This window comes from Pinus tabuliformis, chromosome X (assembly GCF_031772625.1).
Source record: "Pinus tabuliformis cultivar Carrire ecotype Pingquan chromosome X, CPIR1, whole genome shotgun sequence".
In the NCBI taxonomy this organism is placed as follows: Eukaryota; Viridiplantae; Streptophyta; class Pinopsida; order Pinales; family Pinaceae; genus Pinus; species Pinus tabuliformis.
In genome coordinates this window covers 448657825-448683841 of record NC_142308.1, presented here as the reverse complement: position 1 = coordinate 448683841, position 26017 = coordinate 448657825, and the positions used below count along the sequence as shown (strand labels likewise).

Sequence of the window (26017 nt, the reverse complement as noted above, 5' to 3'; positions counted from 1 at the left end):
ACCTCCCTCGCTAAGAGGGAGAGCTAATTTTTGTGTAGCATCGGGAGGTATTCCCACATACTAAAATGCCTCCCAAGTGATCCAAGGAAAATTATGAAAATGAAAAATGAAAAATATTATTTTTTAGGCTTTAGGTAAACCTCAAGTGTCAAGTCGATCTCATAAATGAAGGGGTGTGACCCTTAGTCAAAGTCCATCCCATTTGACTTGGATAAATACACAATAGACTCCTCTATTTGACCAATTTGGAAATCACATTCTATCTTCCATTCTATTCCACACATGTGAGAAAAAGAGAAATAAATATGAAGTTTGACTGAGTATAGAAGCTTCCATTTGACCAAGGTTGACCTTCCTCATTTGACTGAGTTTCATCTACTTCATTTGATTGAGATTCTCTCTATGTTTGATCGAGAATTTTGCATATTTTAACCATAAGAAAAATGATGAAATTTACCACAAAGATTGACTATTTGACCATAGGTTTGATTGCATGAAGTCAATTGCAAGGGTTAACAATAGGTATGAATTTGACTACAGGGTACAAATTAACCAAGAAACAAAGTTGACCAAAATTGACTATTTGAAAGCTTAAACAATGTTGATTAAGCTGGAATTTGACCAAGTTTGACTAGTGAATTGACTTTGGTTTTGGCACAAAATTCTAAATTTTTTTTGGAATTATAAATATTATTGAAGAAAAAATTTCTCCTAGAAGAAAATTTGTTGGTTTTTTTCCAAGATTGGTTTTTCCCAGGTTATTTTTGTTGTCTCTATTGTGCTTTCCTATCTCTTTACGATCCTAGTATTTTCATTGCATTGCTATTGATATTTTTAATGTGTAATTGCTTAATGATATATGTGACATAAGATAACTTTATTGGAAATCATTGGAAAGTAATTATCATATGAGAAGATCAATTTCTACAATGCATTATTATAGAAAATCGAAACAAAATGGGTGTGAAAAAACTCACGTCACTCTATTTCTCCGCCTCAGGCTTCCCCTCTTTTGGAATCTCTAGAATCGACCCAAGTATATCCTAGTCTCTTGAAGTAGGATGCTTCTCCAGTTACAACTCAGTTGGAAGCAAGCATATGTGGAGTCATAGATTCCTATCTCTTCTCCTCTTCTAGAACCAACTATACCTTCAGAGTCCTCTCTTAGATAAACTCCATTAGTGAAATATGTAACAAAAGACCCTTCGGATGGCCACCTCCTTTGGTGATGTGATTTTTACCATATTTTCTCCCCATTTCTGATTGTCATTTAGATGGTTCCAATCCTACTGATTTAGTTCCTTGTATCAATTTTGAGACAATATTTACTGGTATGCTTAAACATCTATTTGGAATATCTTCACCTCTTCCCATTCCCCTCTTCTCCCGTGTTCCCTCCTCCCCATCCCTTCCATCTTCTTTTGTCCTATCTTACCTCTCCCTTTGTTCCTCCCTATCCCACCTTCTATAACCCTACCCACCCCCCTCTATCGCTTTACAATTTATGCTCTTTTGGGCATTCTACTCCACCCCTCTCTCAACTTCCTCTAACTTATCAACTTTAGATATTGGTGGGGGCTTGGGGTTTCTGGTAGAAACCTCCCATCCAAATTGTTCAACAGGATGAAAATATTTTCTCTCCAAGGCTCAGAGCCAAGCCTCTCTCAAATTTCAACTTTGAAAGAAATATTCAATTCAAAGGGTGCTTAGAGCATCAATCCCTCTCTTTGTTGTAAACTTCATCTCCTTTCACTAAATTGAAAGGGTATTACCAACCCCATAATAAGACTAGAAATCAAAAGACTCATAGAACTACACTCTCCTTACATTTTTCTTCTCTAAGAAATGATGCAGGAAGGGGATAAGGCCATAAGCATAATTAAATATCTCCTTTTGGATTGGGATTTTTTGGAAACATATGTAGTTGGAAGATTGAGAGGTATTATCTCTAGTTGGAATGTCCCTCAGATGTGAATCTCCTCTGCTTGGTCTATCAATCCGGGTTTATTTTTTGACCTCCATGCTTTTGAATTGGACATGTCATTTTTTTTTGTTATTATATATGGTCCTTATATTGAGAGGAAGGAATTTTGGACCTCCTTTTCTTCTCTTCCTATCTTCAACTTAGGAAAAGTTCTTATAGGAAGGGATTTAAATTCCATGTTTGGAAACTCTATATTCTAAAGTACCTCTGCCAAACCATATCCTCCCTCAGATTTCCTCCCAAGCTTCTTCCAACTTGGAAAAATAACATATATGGTGCAAATAGAATTTCCAAACATTTGGATGGTTTCATTATCTTAGATTATCTTCTTTACATTGACCTCAATATAAGATAGTGGACTTCAATGGGTGATGTCTCAAATCATTCCCCTGTTTTTCTAGAATTGGATCCCTTTCCTGTTAAACCTCCCAATCCTTTCAAATTAAATCCCTCTCAACTCAAAGAACCCTCCATTCTAGATCTACTAAAATCAAATAGGTCGTACTTCTCCTCATATATGAAAGAATCTCCAACTATACAATTCCAACATAATCTCAAGAGATCAAGGGTATCATTATCGAGTGGGGAAAAAAATTAGGGAGGTGGACTCTAAAGCCCTCTCTGGCATCAAATTGAATATTTAATCAATTTTTTATCTGTAAACCTCCCCAGAAGTGCCTAAGAACTTGAAGGATAGAATTTACGAAATTGAAAAATCTAGAAGGAAGATCCTTTTAGACGGGGAGAAGGAATGGAAAATGAAAATTGTTCCCTTTGATGACAACAAATTGATGATAATATAAAATTATTTCATTGGGTGATTAATCATAGAAAAGCTATCAACAAAATCATGGGAATTAGAAACTCTAAGGGTTGATTGGCTACCTCCATCGTGGACATTGTTGCAAAGAGTTGCTCATAATTCAAGGTTATCTTCTACAATCAAAACACAACCATCATTGAACAGATCTTGGTTGTAGCAAGGATTGTTCTCCAATCTCGTTGACAAAGAAGGAAATGATGCCATAATGGTTGAGGTCACAAGAAAAGAACTTGAAAGAGTCCTACACAATTTTAATAAATGAAAAAGCCATGTTTTAGATGGAATTTCGATTGATTTTGACCTTAACCACCTTGATTTCATTAGTGATGATCTCCTCTCAAATCATTAAATACTCAAGGACCATTGGAAAAATATCTCCCCTTTCAGCTCAAATTTTATTGTCCTCATCCCTAAAGCTAACTCTGCTGACTCTTTTGACTTATTCAGACCCATTTCGCTTTACAATTCCATCTACAAAACCATGTCCAAGACCATTTCTGTTAGAATAAAGGAGGTCCTTTTTGCAAACATTTCCCTTGAACAATTTGGTTTTCTATTAGATAGAAAAATCCATGATGATATTGGAATTCTCCACAAAGGTCTCCTTTCCATTAATATAAAGTAAAAAAGGGCCTTACTATTCAAAGTTGACTTCTTAAATGCCTTTGATAGGGTGAGTTGGTTATACCTCAGACTTTTGTTAATCCATCTACGGTTTTCTCATTATTTTATCTCCTGAGTCATGAACTTTATTAGCACATACTCTTTCACCCTCTTGATCAATGGGGTGACCTCCCCCTTCTTTCATGGTGAGAGAGGGCTATGACATGGTTATCCACTCTCCCCTCTCCTATTTTTATTGGTGGTAGAAGACTTAATTAGGCTCATTTTAGAAGTAATTCAAAGGGATAGGTTTAAGGGGATTATCATTGCCCCCACTTATCTTTCACACACCTCCTTTTTCTGGATGATGTCCTCATTTTTTCCGATGGTATCTACACACACCTTCATGCTTTAAATAAAATCATGGATTTGTTCTATCATTTCACAAGAATGAAAATAAATGCTAGGAATAATTATATTATTTGGTGGGGATTTTCAGGAAGAGAGAAGAGCAATATTGAAACAATTTTATCTTCCTTTGTTCTGCGATAAGCCATGGCATAACTTTATTTTAAGACTTTTCAACTATTAAAAGTCAGGCTAGTCCTAGTTATTGGAAAATTTGAGAAATAATTAAATTTGTGACCAACACATAGTTGTCAAGAGCAGTGAGTATAAGAACGTTTGTGTCTAAACAAAAAACTTGGATTTTAAGACTTATAAGTTTTAATAATAATTAATTCAACCAACTACAAATTATTTTGCCCATTTTATTATTTGGAAAGTCTAATTATTAACCACTATTTAATATACCTTAATATACGCATTGCATATTTCCTTTTTAGTATATCCCATTACATATTTACTTTTCATAATTGACTTACATCCTTCAAACATTTATTTATTTCTTTCCATTTACCAAAATTACTTGAAATTCTAAATAAGAACCTTATCCATTACTTCTCATCCCATAATCATGCAAAAAAACCCTTACCTAAAAATGTGAAGTAGTTATTGTGATTTGAATTAAAATTACTATTACTATTATTATCTAAACACATATTGATATCAATGATTATTGGACATACACATTTAATAAATCTATACATACAACGTTTATAAGTCTATACATACACCTTTTATAAGTCTATGCACTAGACAGTAGATGGTAGCATCCCTTTTGTCTCCTTAATCCACTCTTCTTAACACAATAATTAAAGTAAGAATAATAACATTTGTTATATTTTAAACAAATATGTTGATGAAATTTTTTGATATTATATCATCAAATATATATTTTTCTATCTATATTTTGATATTCATAAAATGTTATAATTAGAAAAGGAAAAAAAGCTATAATAAAATAACCTATTATTCAAAAGTTAATTACAAGTTAATTTTTGTGTCAAGAGGTGCTCTGCAAGTCAATATGGAAGAGATGTGAAGGTGTTAGATGTAATGTATTACACATTACATATGTCAAGGATACATTGAAAAATATATATAGAAAAATAAAAATAACTAAATACAATTAAATGTCCACTAAAAGAGGTTTGTAGAAGAGATGTGATTCCTGTATACTGGATTTGTCCTTAAGATGGATATATAGAGGTTTATTATCTATGTTATAGATGAAAGATGATGATGATGAAGAATGTCCATTAAAAACAAAAATGGTTTAATGGAAATGACTTATCAGACCTTAAGAAGGTAAGAGATTATTATGAATCCTTTAACATTTTATTTATGTTTTTAGAAAGTAGTGAGAATCGTTCCAAACCAATAAAAAAGATGAAAAATATTTTAAATGTTAAATTTAATATGAATCTAAAAAAATTGATCATGTGATAAATATTTTGAAATTTAAATTTAATTTAAATATAAAATAGACAATTTAAAAGAAATAACTCTTTAACATAAAATTTTCATCTTAAATTATTAAAACTTTTTTGTTGTGATATATTTTGAGAACTGAACCATACTCATTTTTAATATAAAACTCATATAAATATATTTTAATTTTAATAATGTTAATTTTATTTTTTTTATTAATCAAAACAAAATAAATTATTTACATCTAGAAAGCTATTGAAACTCTATTAAACTATGTTGTAAATAAATATATAATTTAGTATCATTTTAATAAATTAAATATAAATATTAACAAAATTCTTAAAAACAAAATAAAATAACAATAATTTAGCATCATCCAAACTGGTAAGCAAATGTAAAAGTGAAAATTTTTGCATCGAAATCGAAATGAAAAGAGAGTCCAAAGTCATGAAAATATTTTCCTCTAGCAAACCCTATCACATGCATGACTTTCATTTACTATGAAATGAAAATATGAAAGTCATAATAATATAGGATTTGCCTTACCCATCTAATATATTTATTTATTTAGCTAGCCCTGGTTGTCTGCCTGCTCCATACAGACTCTACAGTCGATTCTCTTCATTATGGAGCTTTTTCAGAGACTTTCTTCCACGCAGGGCGACATGAGATGTCTTCCCACCAGGCCTTCACATGTTTTCTCGACGATATCAGATCTCCCTTTCCGCAAACTGTGACCAGGTAGTCGGTTGTCTGCCTGCTCCATACAGACTCTACAGTCGATTCTCTTCAGTATGGAGCTTTTTCAGAGACTTTCTTCCACGTAGGGTGACATGAGATGTCTTTCCACCAGGCCTTCACATGTTTTCTCGACGATATCAGATCTCCCTTTCCGCAAGCTGTGATCAGGTAGTGGGTAGTCGGCAGATGTTGCAGGTCGATATCAGATCTCCCTTTCCGCAAGTTGTGACCAGGTAGTGGGTAGTCGGCAGATGTTGCAGGTCGGCCAAGCTAAAGAAATCACCCGCCAAGTACTTGCTCTTTGACAACCTCTCCTCGTAAATATCCAACACTTTTACCACCACCTCCACATTCATTTCCACTGTGGTGCCTCCCTTGATTGGGACGACGAAGGTTTGAAACAATACGGTCGAATCAGGGGGATTGAAAGAGGAGACCCACCGCGCCGGAGTGCCGGTTCAGTCTATGAATCACTGCATTTTCTTTTTGAATTGACTGGCAGATTGCTATGAAGCAATCAAGAATTCAACGATCGGAAAACAAAGAATAGCGGATCTAAAACTCCATCAAAGCGGACAGATAAACGATATAGGGTCTGGATGCAACTCGGAAATCACAATCAGAGAAAGGTGGGGGGTAGGCCCATCGCAAAGGGATGCGATGGGGGCCGGAAGCGAAATGCCAATAGACTGCAATGAATGTATGGTCGGGTCTTGGCTCTCGTCGTCCATCGCATATCACGATCGTGAAAGGGATTGCTAAATTGCGATGGGGTGGATGCGAAATGGCAATATACTGGAATAAATGAATGGTCGGGTCCGAGCACACATCGTGCATCGCATATATCACAGTGGCGAATGGTTAATGTTTTGGAGATTTGCGATGGCCGGATGCAAAATGACATGAAATATAATATATAAAAGAGGCCCGCGTCGCTTAACAGCAGGAATCTCAAGAGGAACATCCCAAAGCTTTGGAAAGCAAAATACAGAGGCCCATGCATTTCGAGAATTAAGGAATTCTACAGTCCGATTCAACCTCATTGACTAACAGGGATCTCCTGGTCCGGATAGATGCTAGATTGGCTGCCAGATCTGCCTAAGAGTTTAACTTTCTCAGCACATGATAGAAGGAGATTTTTTGAAACTTGGGCAACATTAGTCTAATTTTTTTGAGGATGGGGGCTAACTGCACCTGAGAAGGGATCTTTTGAGAGTTCATAGCCTGAATAATTAGTCTGGAGTCTCCAAAGACTAAGATGGAGAGGAGATTCCTCTTAAGAGCCAGATTTAGACCTTGCCACAGAGCAAGAGCCTCCGCTCTGTTGTTTGTTTCATGCCCCAGACCCCAAGCAAAGCGCAACTCAGTTGAGCCATCTGGGCTTAAGATAATTCCACCTCCACCCGCCTTTCCTGGGTTGCCTTTAGAGGCCCCATCGAAGAAAAGGCAGTGGTCATCCAAAGCAGATCTCCATTTGATGAATTCCTGTTCCTCTAGATGGATTTCCCAATGAGAAGAGGCTTTAGCAGGAGGAATGGGTCTATTCTGATGATTAGGAACAAGCTCTTTTAACCATTGATCTTCCTCGTTGTCCAGAGTCGTGCCATTTCTTATGGTGGGTTTGGTTTCTAAAGCCTCCCCCAACAGGGCTTTGATCTTAGTGATAATTCTGACCGGGTTGCAACTCTCCTCCCTAAAAATTCTGTTGTTCCTCTCCAGCCACAGTTTCCAGCATGTGAATTTGGGAATCCACATCCAACCAGTCTTGAGGAGATTTTTTTTGGAGAGACAGAAGGGGGATAACTTGGCCCAGTTTCGAAGAAGGTCCTGAATATTTCCTGGAAGCTCTATATTGTCAGGTCCTAACATCAGGACACCCCTCCAAACTTCTTGAGCAAAGGGGCACAATAAGAACAGGTGATTAGCCGTTTCTTCATCCGAAACACAAAGAGGGCATCTGGAGGGACCTGCCATTCCACGCTTCCTCAGGTTATCTCCAGTGAGGATACTTTTATGCGCCATAGTCCAGCAAAAGAAGTCAATTTTGGGGAGAGCAGGAAAAGACTAGATAAATTTCCATTGAGTTGGCTCTGGGGGGACGCTAGGGATAGCCATCAAACTTTTGTAACCTTCTGCTACTGAGTAAGATCCTGAGAGAGAACCCCACCCTCTTTTGTCCTTAGAAGAGGCCTTTAGGGGAGATTTTCCTTGGAGCAGATCCAACAATAACTTGGCTTCACCATCCAGCCAATGAGGGACCTCCCCCAAATTCCAACCATCCCATAGACTTTCTGCATCATTTGTCCAATTGGAGATGTCCCAAACAGCTTCCACATTGTTGGCCTAAAGCCAAACTCTGATATTTTCCAGATCTGCCATCTGATTCAAGGGCTGATCTCCAAGAATTGAGTCTTCCCAACTTTTTATTTTTTTCCCATTACCTGGGATCCAATAAAGCTTATGACTGAACTATTTCATAGTTGTGAGACAGAGTTTGAAAACTAGAGATCCTTTGGATATTCTAGGAGGCTGGTCCAAACACCTCAAACGCTGCCCATGAAAATATTTTTTCCATAGAACTCTCTTGCTCCAACTAGGATTCCCGAAGACAATGTTCCAAAGGAGCTTGGAGCCTAGAGCAAGATTTTGGGCTACCAGATCCCGCATTTGTAGACCTCCTTCCAAGAATGGCTTCTTAATAGTGTCCCAATTTACTAAATGAAGCCTTCTTTCATTATTTTTCCCTCCCTCCCACAGAAATCTTCTAAGGAGACCATCCACTTTACTGATAAAGGTTTTAGGAGCTAGTAGAATGGAATTCTGATAAACTAGGAGACTTATGAGAACAGATTTCATTTGGATTACCTTCCCAGCATTATTCAACCATGAGGCTCCCCAAGCTTATATTTTGAGTTTTAGCTTGTCTAGCAAGGGCATCCAGTGAGCTACTTTAGGATTTTATTTGAAGATTGGGATCCCAAGATACTTAAATGATTCCCAGGTCAGGTTTCTTTCCATTTCTAAAAGCCTTGCTATGTCTTTCAAATCCTTGATCGAGCAGTTCCAGAAGAAGATCATGCTTTTTATGTAGTTAATCTTGCTGCCCGAGACCTCTTTATAAATGTCTAGCTCTTTCTTGAAGGTTCTAGCAGAATTTATGCTAGCTCCTCCTAGTACTAAAGTATCATCAGTAAACTGGGCATGATTCATGTCTTTAACATTTTAAGCCATTCTCAGGCCTGGCAAAGTATGGATCTGTTGACAGTAGTCTAGCTGGAAGCTGAGCACTGAATCTTGAATGGCGTAAAGAAGCGGGGAGAAAGGGCAACCTTGTCTTAGCCCCCTCGAGGCGTGGAAGAATTCCGTTGGGTGACCATTAACCAGAGGCGCTATCCACGGGGAGGCAATGCAAGCTTTCACCCAAGTTATGAGAACTTTTGAGAAGCCAAATTTCCCCATCACAGAGAAGAAGAAATCATGTCTCACCCTGTCAAAGGCATTTGTCAAATCTAGCTTAGTTACCATGTCTTTCTCTTTTCGGAGACAACTTGAATGAATTTCTTCTTGCACCAGCACAATATTTTCAAGAATCTTTCTCCCTTTTATGAATCCTCCTTGGTTTTAAGGGATGATGAGTGGCAGAATTTCCTTAAGACGGTTGGCTATTATTTTTGTAATCAGCTTATAACTTGTATTACACAAAGAGATGGGCCTGAATCTGCTAAAATCGGTGGCGCCTTTGTCTTTCAGAATCAAAGCAAGGAAGGTCGAGTTGGTGCTGCCTCCAACCTTGGTACAGGTCTGAGATTTTCGGATCATTCTCAGAAGGTATTTTTGTATTATGGCGCAGCAAGTCAGATAGAACCTTGCTGTAAACCCATCAGGGCCCGGGGCTTTATCCGGGTCCATGAAATCCAGAGCATTTTTAATCTCATTCATACTGATCGAAGTAGTTAGCATGATATTGTAGGAATCTTGAACACAATGAGGAATAAGATCAATCGGATAGGTGTGAGAATCAATAGGAGGGTCTTCCGGGGAAAAATAAATATCTTTGAAGAAGGAGTGGGTTGCTCGCTTTATGCCTTCAGAATCTTTAACCACTGTGTTTTGATAGTGAATTTCATTTACTGTTTTGAAGTGCTTGCATGCTTCAGCTTGCTTATGGAAGTAGGTTGTATTTTTGTCTCCGGCCTGTAACCAAAGATTTCTGGACTTCTGTCTCCAGAACTCTTCTTCATCCCTACTTGCTCTATGGAGATCATTTTGCAGCTCTATTTCTTTTTGAAGAATGGTTTGCGTTACATCAGAATTCTCCATTGTTAATTGGTGGCCTGCTAAACTGTCATGCATCTCCTTTCTGTTGGCGGTGGGCGTTTTCAACCTTTTAGCCCACACCTTGAGCTCCCTTTTGAGTCTCATTTTTCTTCCCACACAAAGAAAGGGGATCCTTGAACTTGCCAGTTCCAGGCCTCAGAGACCACCTCTTGGAATCCTTCTTGATGAATCCATAGCAAACTAAATCTAAAGGGAATGGGGCCAAGATTTCCATCCAAGGAGAGCTCAAGCAGAATGGGTTTATGGTCAGAGGTGTAGTTCGGCAGAATTTTAGAGGTGGCCATTAGACCACAAGTCAAGAAGGAGGATTGGACCAGAAATCTGTCCAGACGAGCAACAATGTGGCCTGGGTCTAACCTTTTGTTTGACCAGGTGAAATTCCCAGTTGTGGGTTTGATATCCTCCAAATCCCTATCCAGAATGAGGTCTTCAACCCATTCTCTAGCTGGGTCCCTGGCCAACGAGCCCACCTTTTTCTCTTCTGCAGCTAGCATAACATTCAGATCACCTGCAATAATAATATTTTCTAGATTGTGTAAGAAAAGATAGGACTGGAGCGAGTCCCAAAAAGTTTTTTCTCGGAGGGTAAAACCGAAGCATAAAGATTGAAAATACTTACTTGGTGGCCAGATTCTTTATGGAGGAGCTTAGTGAGTAGCCAATGGGGGCAACATTCTTTGTGAATCAGAACATATTTGGAGCTGTCCCAAAAGGAGGCAATCCCTCTAGAGGAGCCTCTGGCGCTAACTGCTCTCCCTTGGCCTTTATGCCAGAAACGTTTGCTTGCTTGGAGGACTAGAAGGTCCTCCATTTTTGTCTCCTGGATGAGAAGGATTTTAGGCGAGTACATCCTCACAATGTCTTTCAAAGCTTCTTCTTTCAACTTGCTGCCTAATCCTCTGCAATTCGAGGAGATGTATTTCATTATTTACTATCTTGGGAGGTTGTGGCTCCTTTTGGAGCCTTACCATGCTTGCGCCTAGATCTGGTATTCATCATTCCTTTGAGAGTTTTCTGAGAGCCTTGGAGGACATCCAGATAAGTTTTCTCCTCTCTCTGTTTCTTCTTGGACTTTCGGCCCCTCGCTGACTTGATAGGAGTGACTTGTGAACTGTCTGAATCTGAGATTCCATCTTCTGAGTCTCCCTCAGAATTGGAGCCCAGATTGATGTGCTCATCATTTTCTTCATTTTCCCCTTGTTCATCCTCTGTTGGAGGAAGAGATGACATTGCTTCAGCTTCTTTCACTTTCTTCGACGGGTCTTCTGGATCCTCTTGGATCCCAATGGCATCTATCTTCTCCCCAGAGGAAGAACCCTCTTTAGGAACTTCTTTGGCTTTTGGTTTCAGCTGGGGCTTCACCAATGGCCCTGAATTTTTCTTCTCAGTTAGTTTTGGGACTGCTTTGCCCTTTTTGATTTCTTTCCATCCTTCTTTGTCAGCTTTGTCCCTGGTTGGAGATTTTGGGCAGTTTCTTTGGAAGTGTCCATGTTCGTAACAGGTTCTGCATTTGAATGGCAACTGCTCGTAATCTAGTTTTTGATAATGATGCCATTCTCCGACTGTAAGTTTTACTGCTTCGGGCAGTCCAGCTTCCAGATTGACTTCCACACAGATTCTTGTGCAGGTATATTGGCCCTTGTTGTCTGCTTTGTCAATGAAACAACCGAGACCATTTCCAATCTTCTACAAGGTGTGATAGCTACAGCAATGGATCGGATGAATGGGAAGCCAGACCCAGACTGCGACCTCTTTAGGGGAATCGACTGAGGGATCGAAGTCGGGGGTCCACTTATTAAGATACAGACCTTGATTTCCCATAAAATACGGACCGTTTCTGAAAACCAGATCTTGGTCTTCTTTGGAGGTGAAATCGAAAATGAAATACCCTCTGTCGACAGCATAGCAAATCACATTGTTTTCCAGCTGGGGCCTCCAGTTGCGTTGGATCCAGTCATCTGTTGTTTTTTTTTATGGCCAGCGTCCCATAAATTGTCCTACCAACCCACTATTAGCCAAGGCTAGGGCGATTTTTATTGGTTGGTCTTATGGCAGGGCGATCTGAGGAATTTCCTCCAGCTTTTTGACGAATTTCAGGACTTCTGCAGTCAAACGTTTCTTCCCTTTCTTCGAAAGCAACCTTCTGAAAGCTTCATCTGAAGAGATAGGCAGGGTGGGAGAGGGCTCCTCACCCCCTGGCGCACTCATGGCGGCGGCAAGCTCTGTGCCAACAGAAGCACAGGTCGGAGGAGGAGGGGGGTAGAGCCCAATTGCGGGGATGCCAGGAGTGGAGGTTGAGAGCCCAGCAGCAGGGGCTCCTAGGCAGGAGGCCTGCGGAGGGCCGCAGGAGCCAAGGGAGCAGGGGTGCGGGAGCTCCAGATCAAAACGCACGCGTCTTCAGTATCAAATTTATTACTATGTAAATTGAAAAAACATATAAATAAAATTTAATAATATGAATAACAAAAACTCAAAGTTGAAATTGAATATAAAATAATGAAATATTAAATATGAAAAATAAGTTTTAACTAATCTCCACTTACAAACAAATTTATATTTTAATGACTATTTTTTTGGATTCAGTGTGCAAGTTAATCTTTAAAGTGAACCACATAAAATGAATCTCTTTAATTGGATTCCAAACAACCATCCTAGTTTTGTAGTGGAAACAGTGCCCATAGCTATGTCCAACATGCTAATGACTGTCATCCAATGGAATTATGAGAGTGAGAAAATTATATCTCCAATAGAATTATGAGAGTGAGAAAATTATATTTTAATGTTTTCGCAAGTTTTTAAATATAAACCTTATACTACTTGATAATTATTTAATACCAAACTTACATTTTTTTTAATGAGAAAGTTATTATTTTTTATAAATACAATTTTTTAAATATAAAATTTCTATAACATTTTTTAACATATAAATTAATCTTATTTTATTTTATTTTTAAATATAGAACTTACCCTTCTTTATAATTCTTTAATATCAAATTTATATTTTTTTAATCAGAAACTTACTATTTTTTATTATAACTAAAAAGTTTTAAATATATAATTTATATAATATTTTTTAATATATAAATTAATGTTTTTTCATACTTTCTAATATAAAGTTTTTGATAAATAAAAAATTGCAAATCTTCCTTAAACATTCTAAATTGAACTTGTGAATGCCCAGGTGGGATGGATGTTTTTATGGATATATTCTATCCTCATTGCTTGTTCATTGATAAGAGGAGATTTTAAAACGATTCTCGAGCATAGCGCCCTTTGTTGAGCCTCGTTGCTCAGAATCACAAAGGGTGATTCAAAGTCCCGCTGCATAAATAATTGGAACTTGAGAACCATTTGCAGTGTCAACTTGAATTGATTTGATAAGGCAATATTTTTGTAACATTTTAAAACTAGCATTTGCACCGAAAGGGTGCAAAGACACCTTGATAGAAGTGTAGATGAATGTAGAGTGGCGCAGAGGTATAGTTGAAGGAAACAAGGATGTGGATGTAGAAGGCGTGAGGAATCAGGAGGCTAGGGGTGGGGGGAATGAGAAAGAATTGGTAAAGTAGAGGGTTGTGTGTGGAACATGGTTGTGTTATCGAAATATGGGGAATTGTGAGGGTGTTCAGATGCCCTCATAAAAGCACCGAGGAGATTGAGATAGTCGCAAACTAATAGGGAAATGTTGTAGCAGCTACAACCACCCTCCAAAATTTTTCCTATGCTTTGATTTTAGAGCCTTCCTTCCTATTTACAAGAGTTTATCTTGTATTGCTTTCAAGTATTCGTGATTTGATTGAGACTTATCTAAATTTTCATTTGTGCTTATGTTTTCTCGTTTTATGCTTACATTGTCTCTCTGAGTCATAAGCTAACGTCCTGACTTGGTCACACAACAGTTTTGGACTTGCCTCTAGAAACTTCACAATCCTTCAGGGCAAGAAACCTCGATGATTGGAATTTCACACTTCAAATTGGCAGTCAACCTTTAGCTCAGAAACTGTGTAGTCATGGAAGGAAGCCCAACACTGAGCCGAGAAACTGCGCAATCCCTCGCCGAGCTTAGAAACTGCATAGTGCACTAAGTCGGAAAGTTGTACAGTACCCCAAAATTTCCCAATCTTTCCTGGGAACATGCATGGCAAGTTTCCCTGGAAAACCAAAAAAATCAAAAAAGGTAAAAAGACGAAACATGCCTCAAAAATATGGATCCATTATTAGTATGCTGAAGGAGGCACATTAGTTATTTTCAGAAACTTCTGCCAAGTGTCGCTTTTTCCTTGATTTTAGGCATATGCGTCATAAACTCTAATTCGCTCAAATCTGTTTAATTGACACCTATAGAGCTCATTTGCACATTCAATATTGGAGCTATATCATTCTTGAGGAGATCAAGGAACCTTCGGTGTTGTTGTAGCTCCTAGAGATAGCCTTTGGGTTGAAAGGAGACTAGTGACTAGGACATCTTGATGAGTGCTTTAAGGATTTGTTGATATTTTCTATTACACTTCGGTATTTAACATATTTCATATGAAATTGATTTGGAACCATACTTAAGAGGATAAATACAAAGTTGGATTCCAAATATAACTCACATAAGCATTAATATCTATATCTAGCGGCCAACATCATATGCACATGCAATTTTATAGGTCATTTGTAGTATATTAGATAGAATAATAAAGGAAGACAGAAAACCAATACACAAGGTTTAGACTTAATAATCATGTTCAATGAAGTTCAACTTGAACATATGAGAAGGATGTTGAAATGAAGTGATAACATACATGGAGCGCATTTTAAGGATAACAATTCATATAAGTTATATGCATCTTTAATCAACATTAGACCTATATGAATCCATAAATCCATGAAAACATATCCAACAACTGCTATTACATGTAATCTGAGAATAAGAATGAGAACATATGGAACAAACACAAGAATACACACTGCACATTTATATGAGCTAGAATCGCCAAAAACTTTCATTAATATTCCACAAAGTATACATTTCATTAACAACTTGTAGAGCTTCTCTCTTGGGAAACCAAAATTCTGAACCTTTGGTTCTGTATCATGAACTTCTTTTATAGGGCCTCAGAGGGAGAACCATTACAAATTATTCTTTCTTGATTTGGCAATGAATCATCATAACAAAATATCAGTGTGTTCAATGGCACAATTGTAGTAACCAAATTCTAACTAATTGAAATTGTTTCTTCTAAAATAAAATATTTACATAAAATAAAAAATACAAGTGTCACGAGAGACACGATCAATGGTATCCTTAGTCATGATAAATATGTTCTGGAGACAACGTCATTGGGTTGATGATCTAGAGCATAGGAGGATTTACAAATTGTTCACACATTTTCCATAGTGCTGGGGTTGGGAGAGGAGCGTGAAACAATCACTAATATGTAATGTTGATAATCATGATCCTTGTATAGTTCAGCCCAGAGTGGAACAAGGTATTTACCAACCTTAACAGCTGAAATTCCTTTCTGAGACAGTTAACCATTGTTTTACCTTTAAAGGTGGCAGTCTTCACATGAGAGGAATCTGCCTTTTCCTTGTCCTCCACTAACATCTGATTATATTGTGTCCACGGGATTAGCATTCCCATAATATCCCAGCAGTTAGGCAATCTGTTATCACAAAACCAGTACTAGGGGCTGCAACCAAGCCAAGTTTCATGTAACTGTTTCAGACCATACTTTAGATTAGGAATTGGCCTTCCTAATCAGAGAGGGCTCTCTCACAACTCTTGATAAAATCCTTCAAACACTAGATGGCTAACTCTTTATTCACTTATGAAAGCATAACTGGTTGGAAACACATCAAACTGGCTCTCATTGGGCTATGGAGTCTATAATATCAAGTAAACAAGGAAAACACAGTGACCTCATAGAAATCAAGGCTCTTAGCATTACATGTCAAACATATTTCACCAAAACATAGCTTGTTGTATACACAGGAAGTCAGAGCATATATTTATGAATTCTGAGTGATTGCATACAACAAAACCATAAAATAACATAAAGTACGACACATCATCACTACATTTGATCATGACAATCCTTCGAGAATCTTGAGAAGAGAATAACTCTGTTTTACTATTACTGTCAAAAAGGTCTTACAATGGCCCAAAACAACACTGTTTTTCTATAAAGTATCCAACCCCTTCTACATCTCACCTTGGCCCATATATAGGCAAGCAAACTAAAACACCTCGAGCTTCCTCCTCCAGCATGAGGGGAGCCTCGAAGGTGGCTATTAACTATTCCTACATGCTACTAACTAATGCATTAATTACAATCATGCTGGGCTGTAATTACATAAAGTCCTAATCAAACTAAAATACTAATTTCACTCTCCTCGTATGCTTGATGCTTCCTTGAATGCTTTGACAGCTGTCCTCCTTCAATTAATCTGATATGGCTGAGTTAGGGATGCAATGAATGCTGACTTGGGATGCTTTGAAAGCTCTGATGGCTCATTTAATGATCAGAAGGTGTGCTCCTATTATAATGGTCTATGTCTCCCAACCTTCTCCGAAAGTGTAGCAACATGTTCCCAAATCATTTAACAACCCCAAGTATGAAGTACTACCATGTTTTTGAATGTACTGTAGGTGGCATAGACAGATGTCTCTCTTCCACAACTCCTGCTCACAGTATTACACTAGTGGCTCTGTGCTTTTAAAATCATCACCTACAGCAGTTTCGTAGCGCGCTACGAAACTGCTGTGTGATTTAAAGAAAACACACTCTTCCTCTCTGGTTTTCTAAATAATCATCAGTGTTCATGGCTTAAGCACTTGATTGTTTTGAAAAGGTTTGCTTGCAACAAATATTTCTCCTGAGGAAAAACTTGTCTCCTCTGTTAAAGGACTCTTGGAACCTTCCACACAAAACAAGTCTTCTAGCTCTGCCATGGTATAACGATACAGAAAACACTGCTAATCTGGATTGCCAAACAAGTCTTCTTTGCATGTTGTAGACAGTCAGAAGCACAACACCCTTTCTCCAAAATTGTTCTCTATGATTGCGCTCAGTATTGATTACACGAACCACAGCATATAACAACTCGCCATGCAACCAAAACTGCAGACTTGTGATACAAGACATAAAACAGAGGGTTATTAATTCATAAAATCACTAATTAGTTAATCCTCTGTGTAGTTCTACTTTTCAAATCTCGGTAACTCTCTTTGAAAGTTCCATACAGTGAAATAATCAATACAGCTCCTGTGAACTAATAACTAATAACCAAAGTTGGCAGCCAAAGGTGGTTAATAGTTATGGTTATTAGCAGGCGCTGCGAAAATTCACTCATTTTATCTCGTGAATAAGACAACAAATAGCTGAAGTTCACACTGAAACTCGGTACTTTGCATCTTGCCACAAGGAGAATGGGTGAGCCTCTCTTGATGAAGAATTAAGATAAATGGAGACTGGACCAAAAACCTTTTGCCACGCTTCTCCAGAACGAAACTTAGGACATAGCTTTTCACCCGCATAATGAGCACTATGAAACATTGCAAGCGATGTTAGCCCAACATGGGATGTCAAGTTTTGTTTTATTGGACCTCCATTATGAAATTCATCGCTAGGAGTGACGACCCAGAACCCAACCATGGGATCAAAGCTGATCCATCCATCATCCTTCAGGTATAAGAAATTCATCTTGTAGACACTCTGTTCAAACAACCACATGACAATCAACCATATAAACACCCCAAACTGTCTGTAACACTTGAAGCGCTGCAAATCCTCCATAAACTGCTTACAACTCCTTTCCAATGCTCTGTAATAGTGTTTCTCACTAAAAAGCCTGATGCAATCATCAGATTATTTTCTATAACACTTCGCTCTGTATCTTATAGCATTTCTTCACCATCTAAATGGTTACTTTGCTTTCAATTATTCTATTTTGATCTCTGAAGTCAGAGGAAGCTTATGAGGCATTTTGAGCTTGAAGAGCGACGGGCACTTGGCTGCTCCGACCAGCTAGGCAAAACTAGAATAGTTAGTTCTCCGTTAAGTCACAACAACTTCAAACAACAGGAGTGGCACTGGGTAGCCTCCGATTGCAACATCAAGGGAACATTTGCATTCTTCACATATTGAACCTCTGAAACTTCTTGTGTGTCCTTAAAACAATGAAATGTATAACCCGGGCCAACACACAAAGTATCTACATCTGCTTCTGGTCTATGGACCCTTAACTGATAAGACACAAACTTGAATATTTTTGCATTACTGCTCGATTCCCAGCAAGGCGCCCGAATACTCTGCACTTGGTTGTAGCAATTCTATGACAATTTGGTTTCTTTATCGGCATATATACATTACAGTACTCTTTCATTGTAAGAATATTTGAAGCCGCATCTGTATGAGTTACATTTGGCATTAGATGCTCTGCACGTGCCTCTCTGATCTGCGCAACATATTTACAATCTCCGAATACTATCTTAAAACAAGACAGATGTGCCGCCATGTCACCGACAATACATCATTAATTAAAGCATTCGAAATTGCCACAGGACAGAGAATCACTTGGCCGTGGTTAATCATTCACACCTGACAATAAACAATGATTAAACCTTCAAAGCATGACCCAGATCAATGAACATTTGTTTATTCCCACATCCTGGTCCAGATCAACACGCGGGAGCATCTGCATCAATTTGATTTCATGACCAGATCAATATAATAATTTCATTCCACAATTAGGACCCTTGGATTATCATTTTGCCCATGCAATCAACAAGATAAACACGTCATCGCTCAACAAACAATCTGCCACTACGTCGGATTGCATTCCTTCATACACAACAACACATTAATTCATCATGCGCTCTCGACCTCCCTCATTCACCGGTACCATGATATGCTCCATTCAATGCATATAACAACCACAGGTCCACAACGATTATACCAACAACCGACAGTAAACGCACAGTAATCAAATCGACCTCAATCCATCAACAACTCTCTGGTATTCAACTGACATTTAGGGAATCGACCACCTATTATGTAGAGCGGTTTACATTACAGGCTACCCAAATTGCTATGCTTCTGACTTTTGTATTACATATTTAGCATATTGATTTAACCTTTTTGTTACAGGTGCACAAAGAAATCAATAGTCCAATCTGTAAATCCTCCATGCTATTATGTCCTCGAGCGCGGGTTCCAGCAACTGCTTTACTTGAAACAAGGTTATCATTCCTATAAAATAGTTTCTCTGGCGTGCTTCCAATAAAAGCCGATAATTTGGGAAGCTGAAAACAGAATTGATACGCATTTTGATCATTTTCCTGGAGAGAAGATATCAACTCAAAAGGATCAATGTTTCCATCTAAGAGCAGAACCTCAATATAAACCCCTTCATAACTCTGGTTTCTGGTTTATAATGTAAACATTGTTTGCGCTGTATTTAAGGGTGCATAATCCTTCCCTTAGTTTCATGCCAAACTTGCTGAGTCATTGCAGATAGATATATAATGCTTTGAGTTACTTGAATTGCGCCTGCGAAGTGAGGAATTGTTCATCATTTACAACTTTAGTAATACCTCTCTCGGCCCTTTCCAGAGCAGGGAAAACAATTCTCTCTTCCACTTTGAGCATGTTCCATTAAAACCTTCAATTCTCTAAGAAGTGGACAGTCCCCCGCGCAAACATTATGGCAACCATTTTTTGAGACACTGAATGCGAGCTTCCCATCTGTAAGCACTCGAGCCAATACTCCAGCTCCTATGGACAGCAAACTACCTTATAGGCCCTTCATGCTTCACATGTCTCGTGACTAATTTATATGCCTCAACAATTGAGATTGCAGGTTTTTGACTGTTCTTTGAAATACTTCATAGATTCACAACAGTTTGCATTACTTTGTTTGGTGATTGCTCATGTGTGCTTGTAAAGGTGTTCCTTGTTTCGCTAACTGCCTTTACTCCAGGGATCACAAGTAATCTTGGGTCAAGACCATCTGCAACAGGCTGGGAGAAATAGCCCAGTAAAAGAACCATATGTATCCTGCCTATAGTTAAGAACATCACCGGAATGTCTGTTTACTTCAAGCCTGCACTCATGCATAACCCAATAGTTTTTAATAAACATGACAACTGGGTGAAAATGGCAATGATTTCAGACAAATTCCCAATTTGGTAGCGCAGCCAATACAAGATCAGTGTTTTCGCTACGAAATCACTAAAACAGATGACGCTGCGAAACTGCTAAAAGAATTCAGGCGCTGCGAAACTGCTCGATCTTTAAGCTAATCTAGAAAAATTTTGACAACATCATTTTCAGTGATAACACAATCCTTCCCTAACTCTCTCATAAAAATCAACATTAAAAGTGGTGACATCTTTTTTTGCCATCCCTGGCATTCCTCAACTTTGACTCTGGCCTCCTCCTTTTGGATAACTTTAGAGATCTCCATGATCGCAGACACTCTATCCTCTACATCTATTGGCCTCAACTCACTGAGTGGAATTTTATTTACAAATTGAATGAACTTCTTGGAAATCTGGGATTTATTTTCACCATATTCTTTGGTAGCTAGGACTAAAACTCATAATCCTTGATTACAATCTTTTGTTCATTCATCAAAGTTATGTACTCCTGATTTCTTTTCATTTCTGTTATGATTTCATCCCAGACAAGTTGCTTGGTCTGCAAGAGAGGCATATTTCATTTCAACTTTCCTTTTAGCTCAGAAGTTTTCTGGTTTGCTGCCTATAGGTTCTTACTGATCAGGTCAGTGTTGGCCTTGGTTGTTTCATGAAGTTGTTTTTCTTTATGTGCTAGGTTTCTCTGGGCAGTGTCCAAATCCTTCTTCACCTTATTAAGCCCCCCTTTCGAAAGGTAGAGTTCAGTGAGGGTCTTGGTGACATGTTCTGTGGAATTTTGGAGGTTTTCAGGCACAAGCACTATACAAATGTGTGTGTCTATCCTCAGCTAAAGTTCCACTATCTGCTACTTGAGAGATATTATCTCATTGTTTCTTTCTATCAGTTCCTTAGCTAGGATTTATTTCTTTTCTTCCACCTATGCCAATTCCTTAGATTACACATGATCATTAGCTGGAATATTCAGTTCATATTTTAACTCTTATTTTTCTACCTGTGAACTTTGGAGAAGGGCTTCGAATGTAGCTTTTTCTTGTCAATTTACTCCCAACTTCACAATAATCTCTTTGAATCTCTCATTTTGCATGTGTAGAGCTCTGTGTTGGCATTATGATACAAGTGTTGTCCTTGGTGGCAACTCACACAAATGACAGATCATAGTGCAGCAGGTCAGTAGCAAATAATTGATGATCAAACTACGAAGAATGGAGAAAGAGAAGTATATACGCAGGTTCACTATATACCAAGTCGTGTACACATGCAGGTTCACTATATACCAAGTCGTGTACACACATAGGTTCGCTATATACCAAGTAGTGTATACACGTAGGTTCACTATATACAAAGGCGCGTATAGTGTACACACACACTTTCACGCAAGTAAAGGCGCGTACATGTCGGAAAACTAAGTTTTAGGTTAGTGGTATTTGGTCCATGGTATTTTGGTATTTCGTCCATGGTATTTGGTTAAAGGTATTGACTCGAGGTATTTGGTCCAAGGTATTGGTTCTAAGTGGTTTTGGACCATGGTATTGAGTAAGGCCTAAGACTATAAAAGGAGAAGGAGATCATTAGGCAAGGGCACTCAGAAAGTCTTGAATATCTGATGATGTATGAGATCTAGTATGTAGGTTATGGGTTCATGATGCTTTACTTGATCCAAGCCAAGGAAGAATCTCAGCAGTTGATGGAGAACAAGATCTAAGGATAGATAGGGATCTAATGGCTTGGAATGAATCATCTCTATATGGTTTGATCATGCTTATTCTATATTTGTATACTGACGCATGTAATGTTCTGTAAATATTATGATCTGGGTTTAACTCAAGTTTGGAATAGCTGTAAATCATAAATGAATATTTACAGATGTAGACGTTGGTTGACTTTGATAAAAGCGCATATGTATGCAGGTTAGATACATCTAAGTAGCATATACAATATGAACTATGATGTTTGAAGTTACAGGTGGTTCTGGTTGTTGATGCAAAGTCTGAGTTATGGTGACTGTTTACTAGTGTCAGTATTCTGCATATTCAAATTGGTTGATTATGTTTAGCTTCAGTTTTGATGGATGAGATCTATAATGGATCAGGATCATAGTGACTTATATTTATGTGATCTAATGGACTAGATCTAGTTGCTAACATACGTATTATCCTTGTATATGTAATGATCTGGGTATGTCTGAAGTCAAGAAGTGCACTGAAGTTATAAGTAAGTAATTGATGACATATACTCTGGTTCGCTTTGGTGAAGTTGTGTATACACGTTGGTTTGACTCTTTCAAGTAGTGTATGAACTCTGATGCATGATTTTTTATGATACAATTGGTTTTGAAAATTGTTGCAGAGTTCTGTGTTCTGCTCTGTGTACTAGTGACTGCATTTTGTTGACAGGGTTTCAGTGATTCAGTATTGGGTAATTTAGTGATTGATGATGCAAGTGGTGATTGATTTTGTGCTTCAATGTTATTGATGGGTCCAGTATGAAAATTGGATGAAATGTGGCCTTCAGATTATGATGTTGTGTTCCATGAGTATCCAGTCTGAAAATTTATGAAAAGTGGTCCTTGGAAGAAAAGAGAAGGTTGTATCCTTCTGTAGGTCAGCACCTACGTACTAGTACATCAGCTAGTACAAGAGCTAAGGGGGTTGTAGCTCCCCTCTAGGAGAAGCTGGAGAACGAGAGAAGGTTGTAGCTTTCTATAGGTAGAAGCCTGCGTACTGGTATAAGACTGCACCAATACAAAAATATTGTAAAAAGAAGTTTCTTATTAAAAGAAGATAGAGACGAATTGCAGCAGGTGGTTTTCACCCACATTGGGTTTCCACCTTACATCTCGGTGTTCATGTGTGTTGCTTATGTGTGATGATCTGTTCTATTTTACTGCTCCTGTTTACTGTTCATATGGTTAATAATGTTCTGATGCACTCATTAAGGATCAACTAACTGAATCATAAGTTTACTAGATATACGCTTGTTGCATTAAACACAGTTGCGTATACACGCGGTTTGCCTTAACTAAATAGTGTATATGAATCTGAATATGGAAATGAAAAATTTATATTGATTTGATAATACTGATTCACCCCCCCCCCCTCTCAGTATTATTTCCAACAATTGGTATCAAAGCAGGTCCATTGGTAGAAGCTTGATCGCTTGAAGGAGATCCATAGAACAATGGGAAAGAAGCTTAAGAAGAAAGCGCCTAGGAAGAAGAAGACATCTCAGAAGAACTATGATAGTGGGATAATCGATTGGGGAATATGTGAAAGAAGCACTTCAGATTCAGAGTCACTTTAGAATGAAGATGAACAAGCAAAAGAACTATTAGGTATTAATTTTTTATCCTCTGGTGATACATTTCTCCATCCATTTGAAGATGACGAAAGTGATAGTGAAACAACTGAATTTGTTCTTATCGGTGAGAAAGAAAGATATCAAATAGAGGTAGAATTTAAAAGTCTTACAGACAAAATTAGAGATCAACAAGATTTGTTGCACAAAAGGGAACGTATCTCCAAAGAAGAAGTTACCAAACTAAAATCTCAACTACAGGAAGGAAACAAGGTAAGAAAGCTATTCAAGGAAAAGGAAGATCATTGCCAAAAGTTGCAGGATGCAGTGAAATCATTAAGAAATGAAGTAAATGAAGGGAGCACAACAATCAAGAAACTCAGAGATAGATCCAGTTACTATGAAAGTCTTGAAGCTATGATCCTCTTACTAAAAGAAGATCTTGAAGAATCAAATAAGCAGAATAAAGAACTACTCCAAGCTCTTGAAAAACAAGAAAACGAAGCTCTTGAATTAAGACATAAGTGGGAAGAAGGAAGAAAAGCTGAAGAAAACATGAAGAAGCAGTATCGTGAAAATGAAGAGCAACATCAGGTTGAGGTAAATATTCGAAAAGACAACTTAGAAGAAAAGGATAAGCTCTTACGATTTCAAGATAGTAATAAGATCTTGGATGATATTCTTAGTACTTAAAGGTCTCTTGCTATCAAAATTGGTCTTGGTTTTCATGAATCTGTTGAAGGTGAATCTAGTTCACAAAATAAGACAATTAATTCTAATGCACAATCTGAAATACTCAACAAGGAGATGAGAGGTCAATCCCATCAACAAGCAACGAAATAAATTCTTCAAAGAAAATCTTTTACTCCTCCGATGAATAATGTTGAATGTTATGTATGTCATAATCTTGGACATGTTGCAGCCAGATGCATAAGTAGAATGGTTCAAGACCATCACACAGAAAGATCATCACGTTCCAGGTACTTTAAGGGATATTGTTTTTCTTGCAATATGTTTGGCCACAAAGCTGTTGATTGCTACAAAAGGAATATGAAACATGTAAGATGTTATGCATGTAACAAGCTGGGACGTATAGCAAAGGAATGCAAGAACAAAGTACGGGCACCATACCAAAAGGAGAAAACATCATCACACTTGAAGATATGGAAGAAGAAGGAAGTACATTCATAAATATGTGGCACAACACAATGTACAGACATAACAGACTCAGAGGAAGCTGAAAGTGTAAAACTTCAGTGTTCTCAATATCATACATAAGTTTCATAAAGAGAAGTCGCGTATATACGCGAGTTAGACAGTGCATAGTCGCGTATATGTCAGTTTGAGAAAAGCAGTGGGACAGGCTTAGGAAAATGGTCTGGTATGATTCAGTCCATTATTTGCTCTTTTTGATAATGGTTACAATCTGCTGATGATGTGTGGAAATGTCTTGATACTTGTTGCTGATATATGCATGATCAGATCTAACAGTAAACAAGATGGCACAGGTTCAAGGGGAGCATATACTTTTAGTAATGCATTGTTGGCATTATGGTTAGTAGTCCTTGGTGATGATGCTTATATGGCTAAATAATACATATTGCTATGATATGGTTATGAGTTGTCCATGATAAAATCTCATATGATTCTTGGGGTTACATAGTTGGTGTTCAGATCAGATTTGTGGTTGATTCTCTGATGATGCATATATGGTGCTTACATGGTGATACTCATAAGGATAAGGAGAAGTACAAAGCTTGAATACACAATTTCATTATTTGATGATGAGTCACACATTTCTTTTATGCTGCTGTCATCATGCCTTTGGAGATGCATAAAGTTCATATGGTGTAGTTATGATACAGGATTTCTATAGTTCTTGGCTCTCACATGGATGAGGAGTGTTGCTGTTGATGATATCAAGAATCCTTGACAAATGATCATGAGCTCATGGTTTGCTAGATACATATTTCTATGATGGATACATGGATGTTTACTTAAGTTACATATTGACAAATTTTGTTGAGAGAATGGTGCTATTGCAGGTCTCATGAAGATATAGCTATTTGAAGACATGGCTATTCGAAGACATGGCTTACTTAGTCACATAATGATGATGAGTTCTTACCTTATGATGATAATTTGATACTCACATATGTTGATTATCATGGTTGACGCCTATCAGATGTGGGATGTTCCCTAGTGATGATACATGATTGATATATTGAAGGTTCTTGTGGAAAGATCATGCAGT

General features: G+C 37.8%; 1 protein-coding gene across 1 annotated transcript in view; it reads right to left on the bottom strand.

The window, feature by feature from the left end:
- Window positions 1-5713: 5713 nt before the first annotated feature.
- LOC149140510 (uncharacterized) overlaps window positions 5714-26017 on the bottom strand; it is a 94814-nt gene continuing 74510 nt past the window's right edge. Inside the window, 1 exon segment of the mRNA XM_089451001.1 lies at window positions 5714-5996. Coding sequence (XP_089307127.1) covers window positions 5868-5996 — 129 coding nt within the window. The 3' untranslated portion in view covers window positions 5714-5867.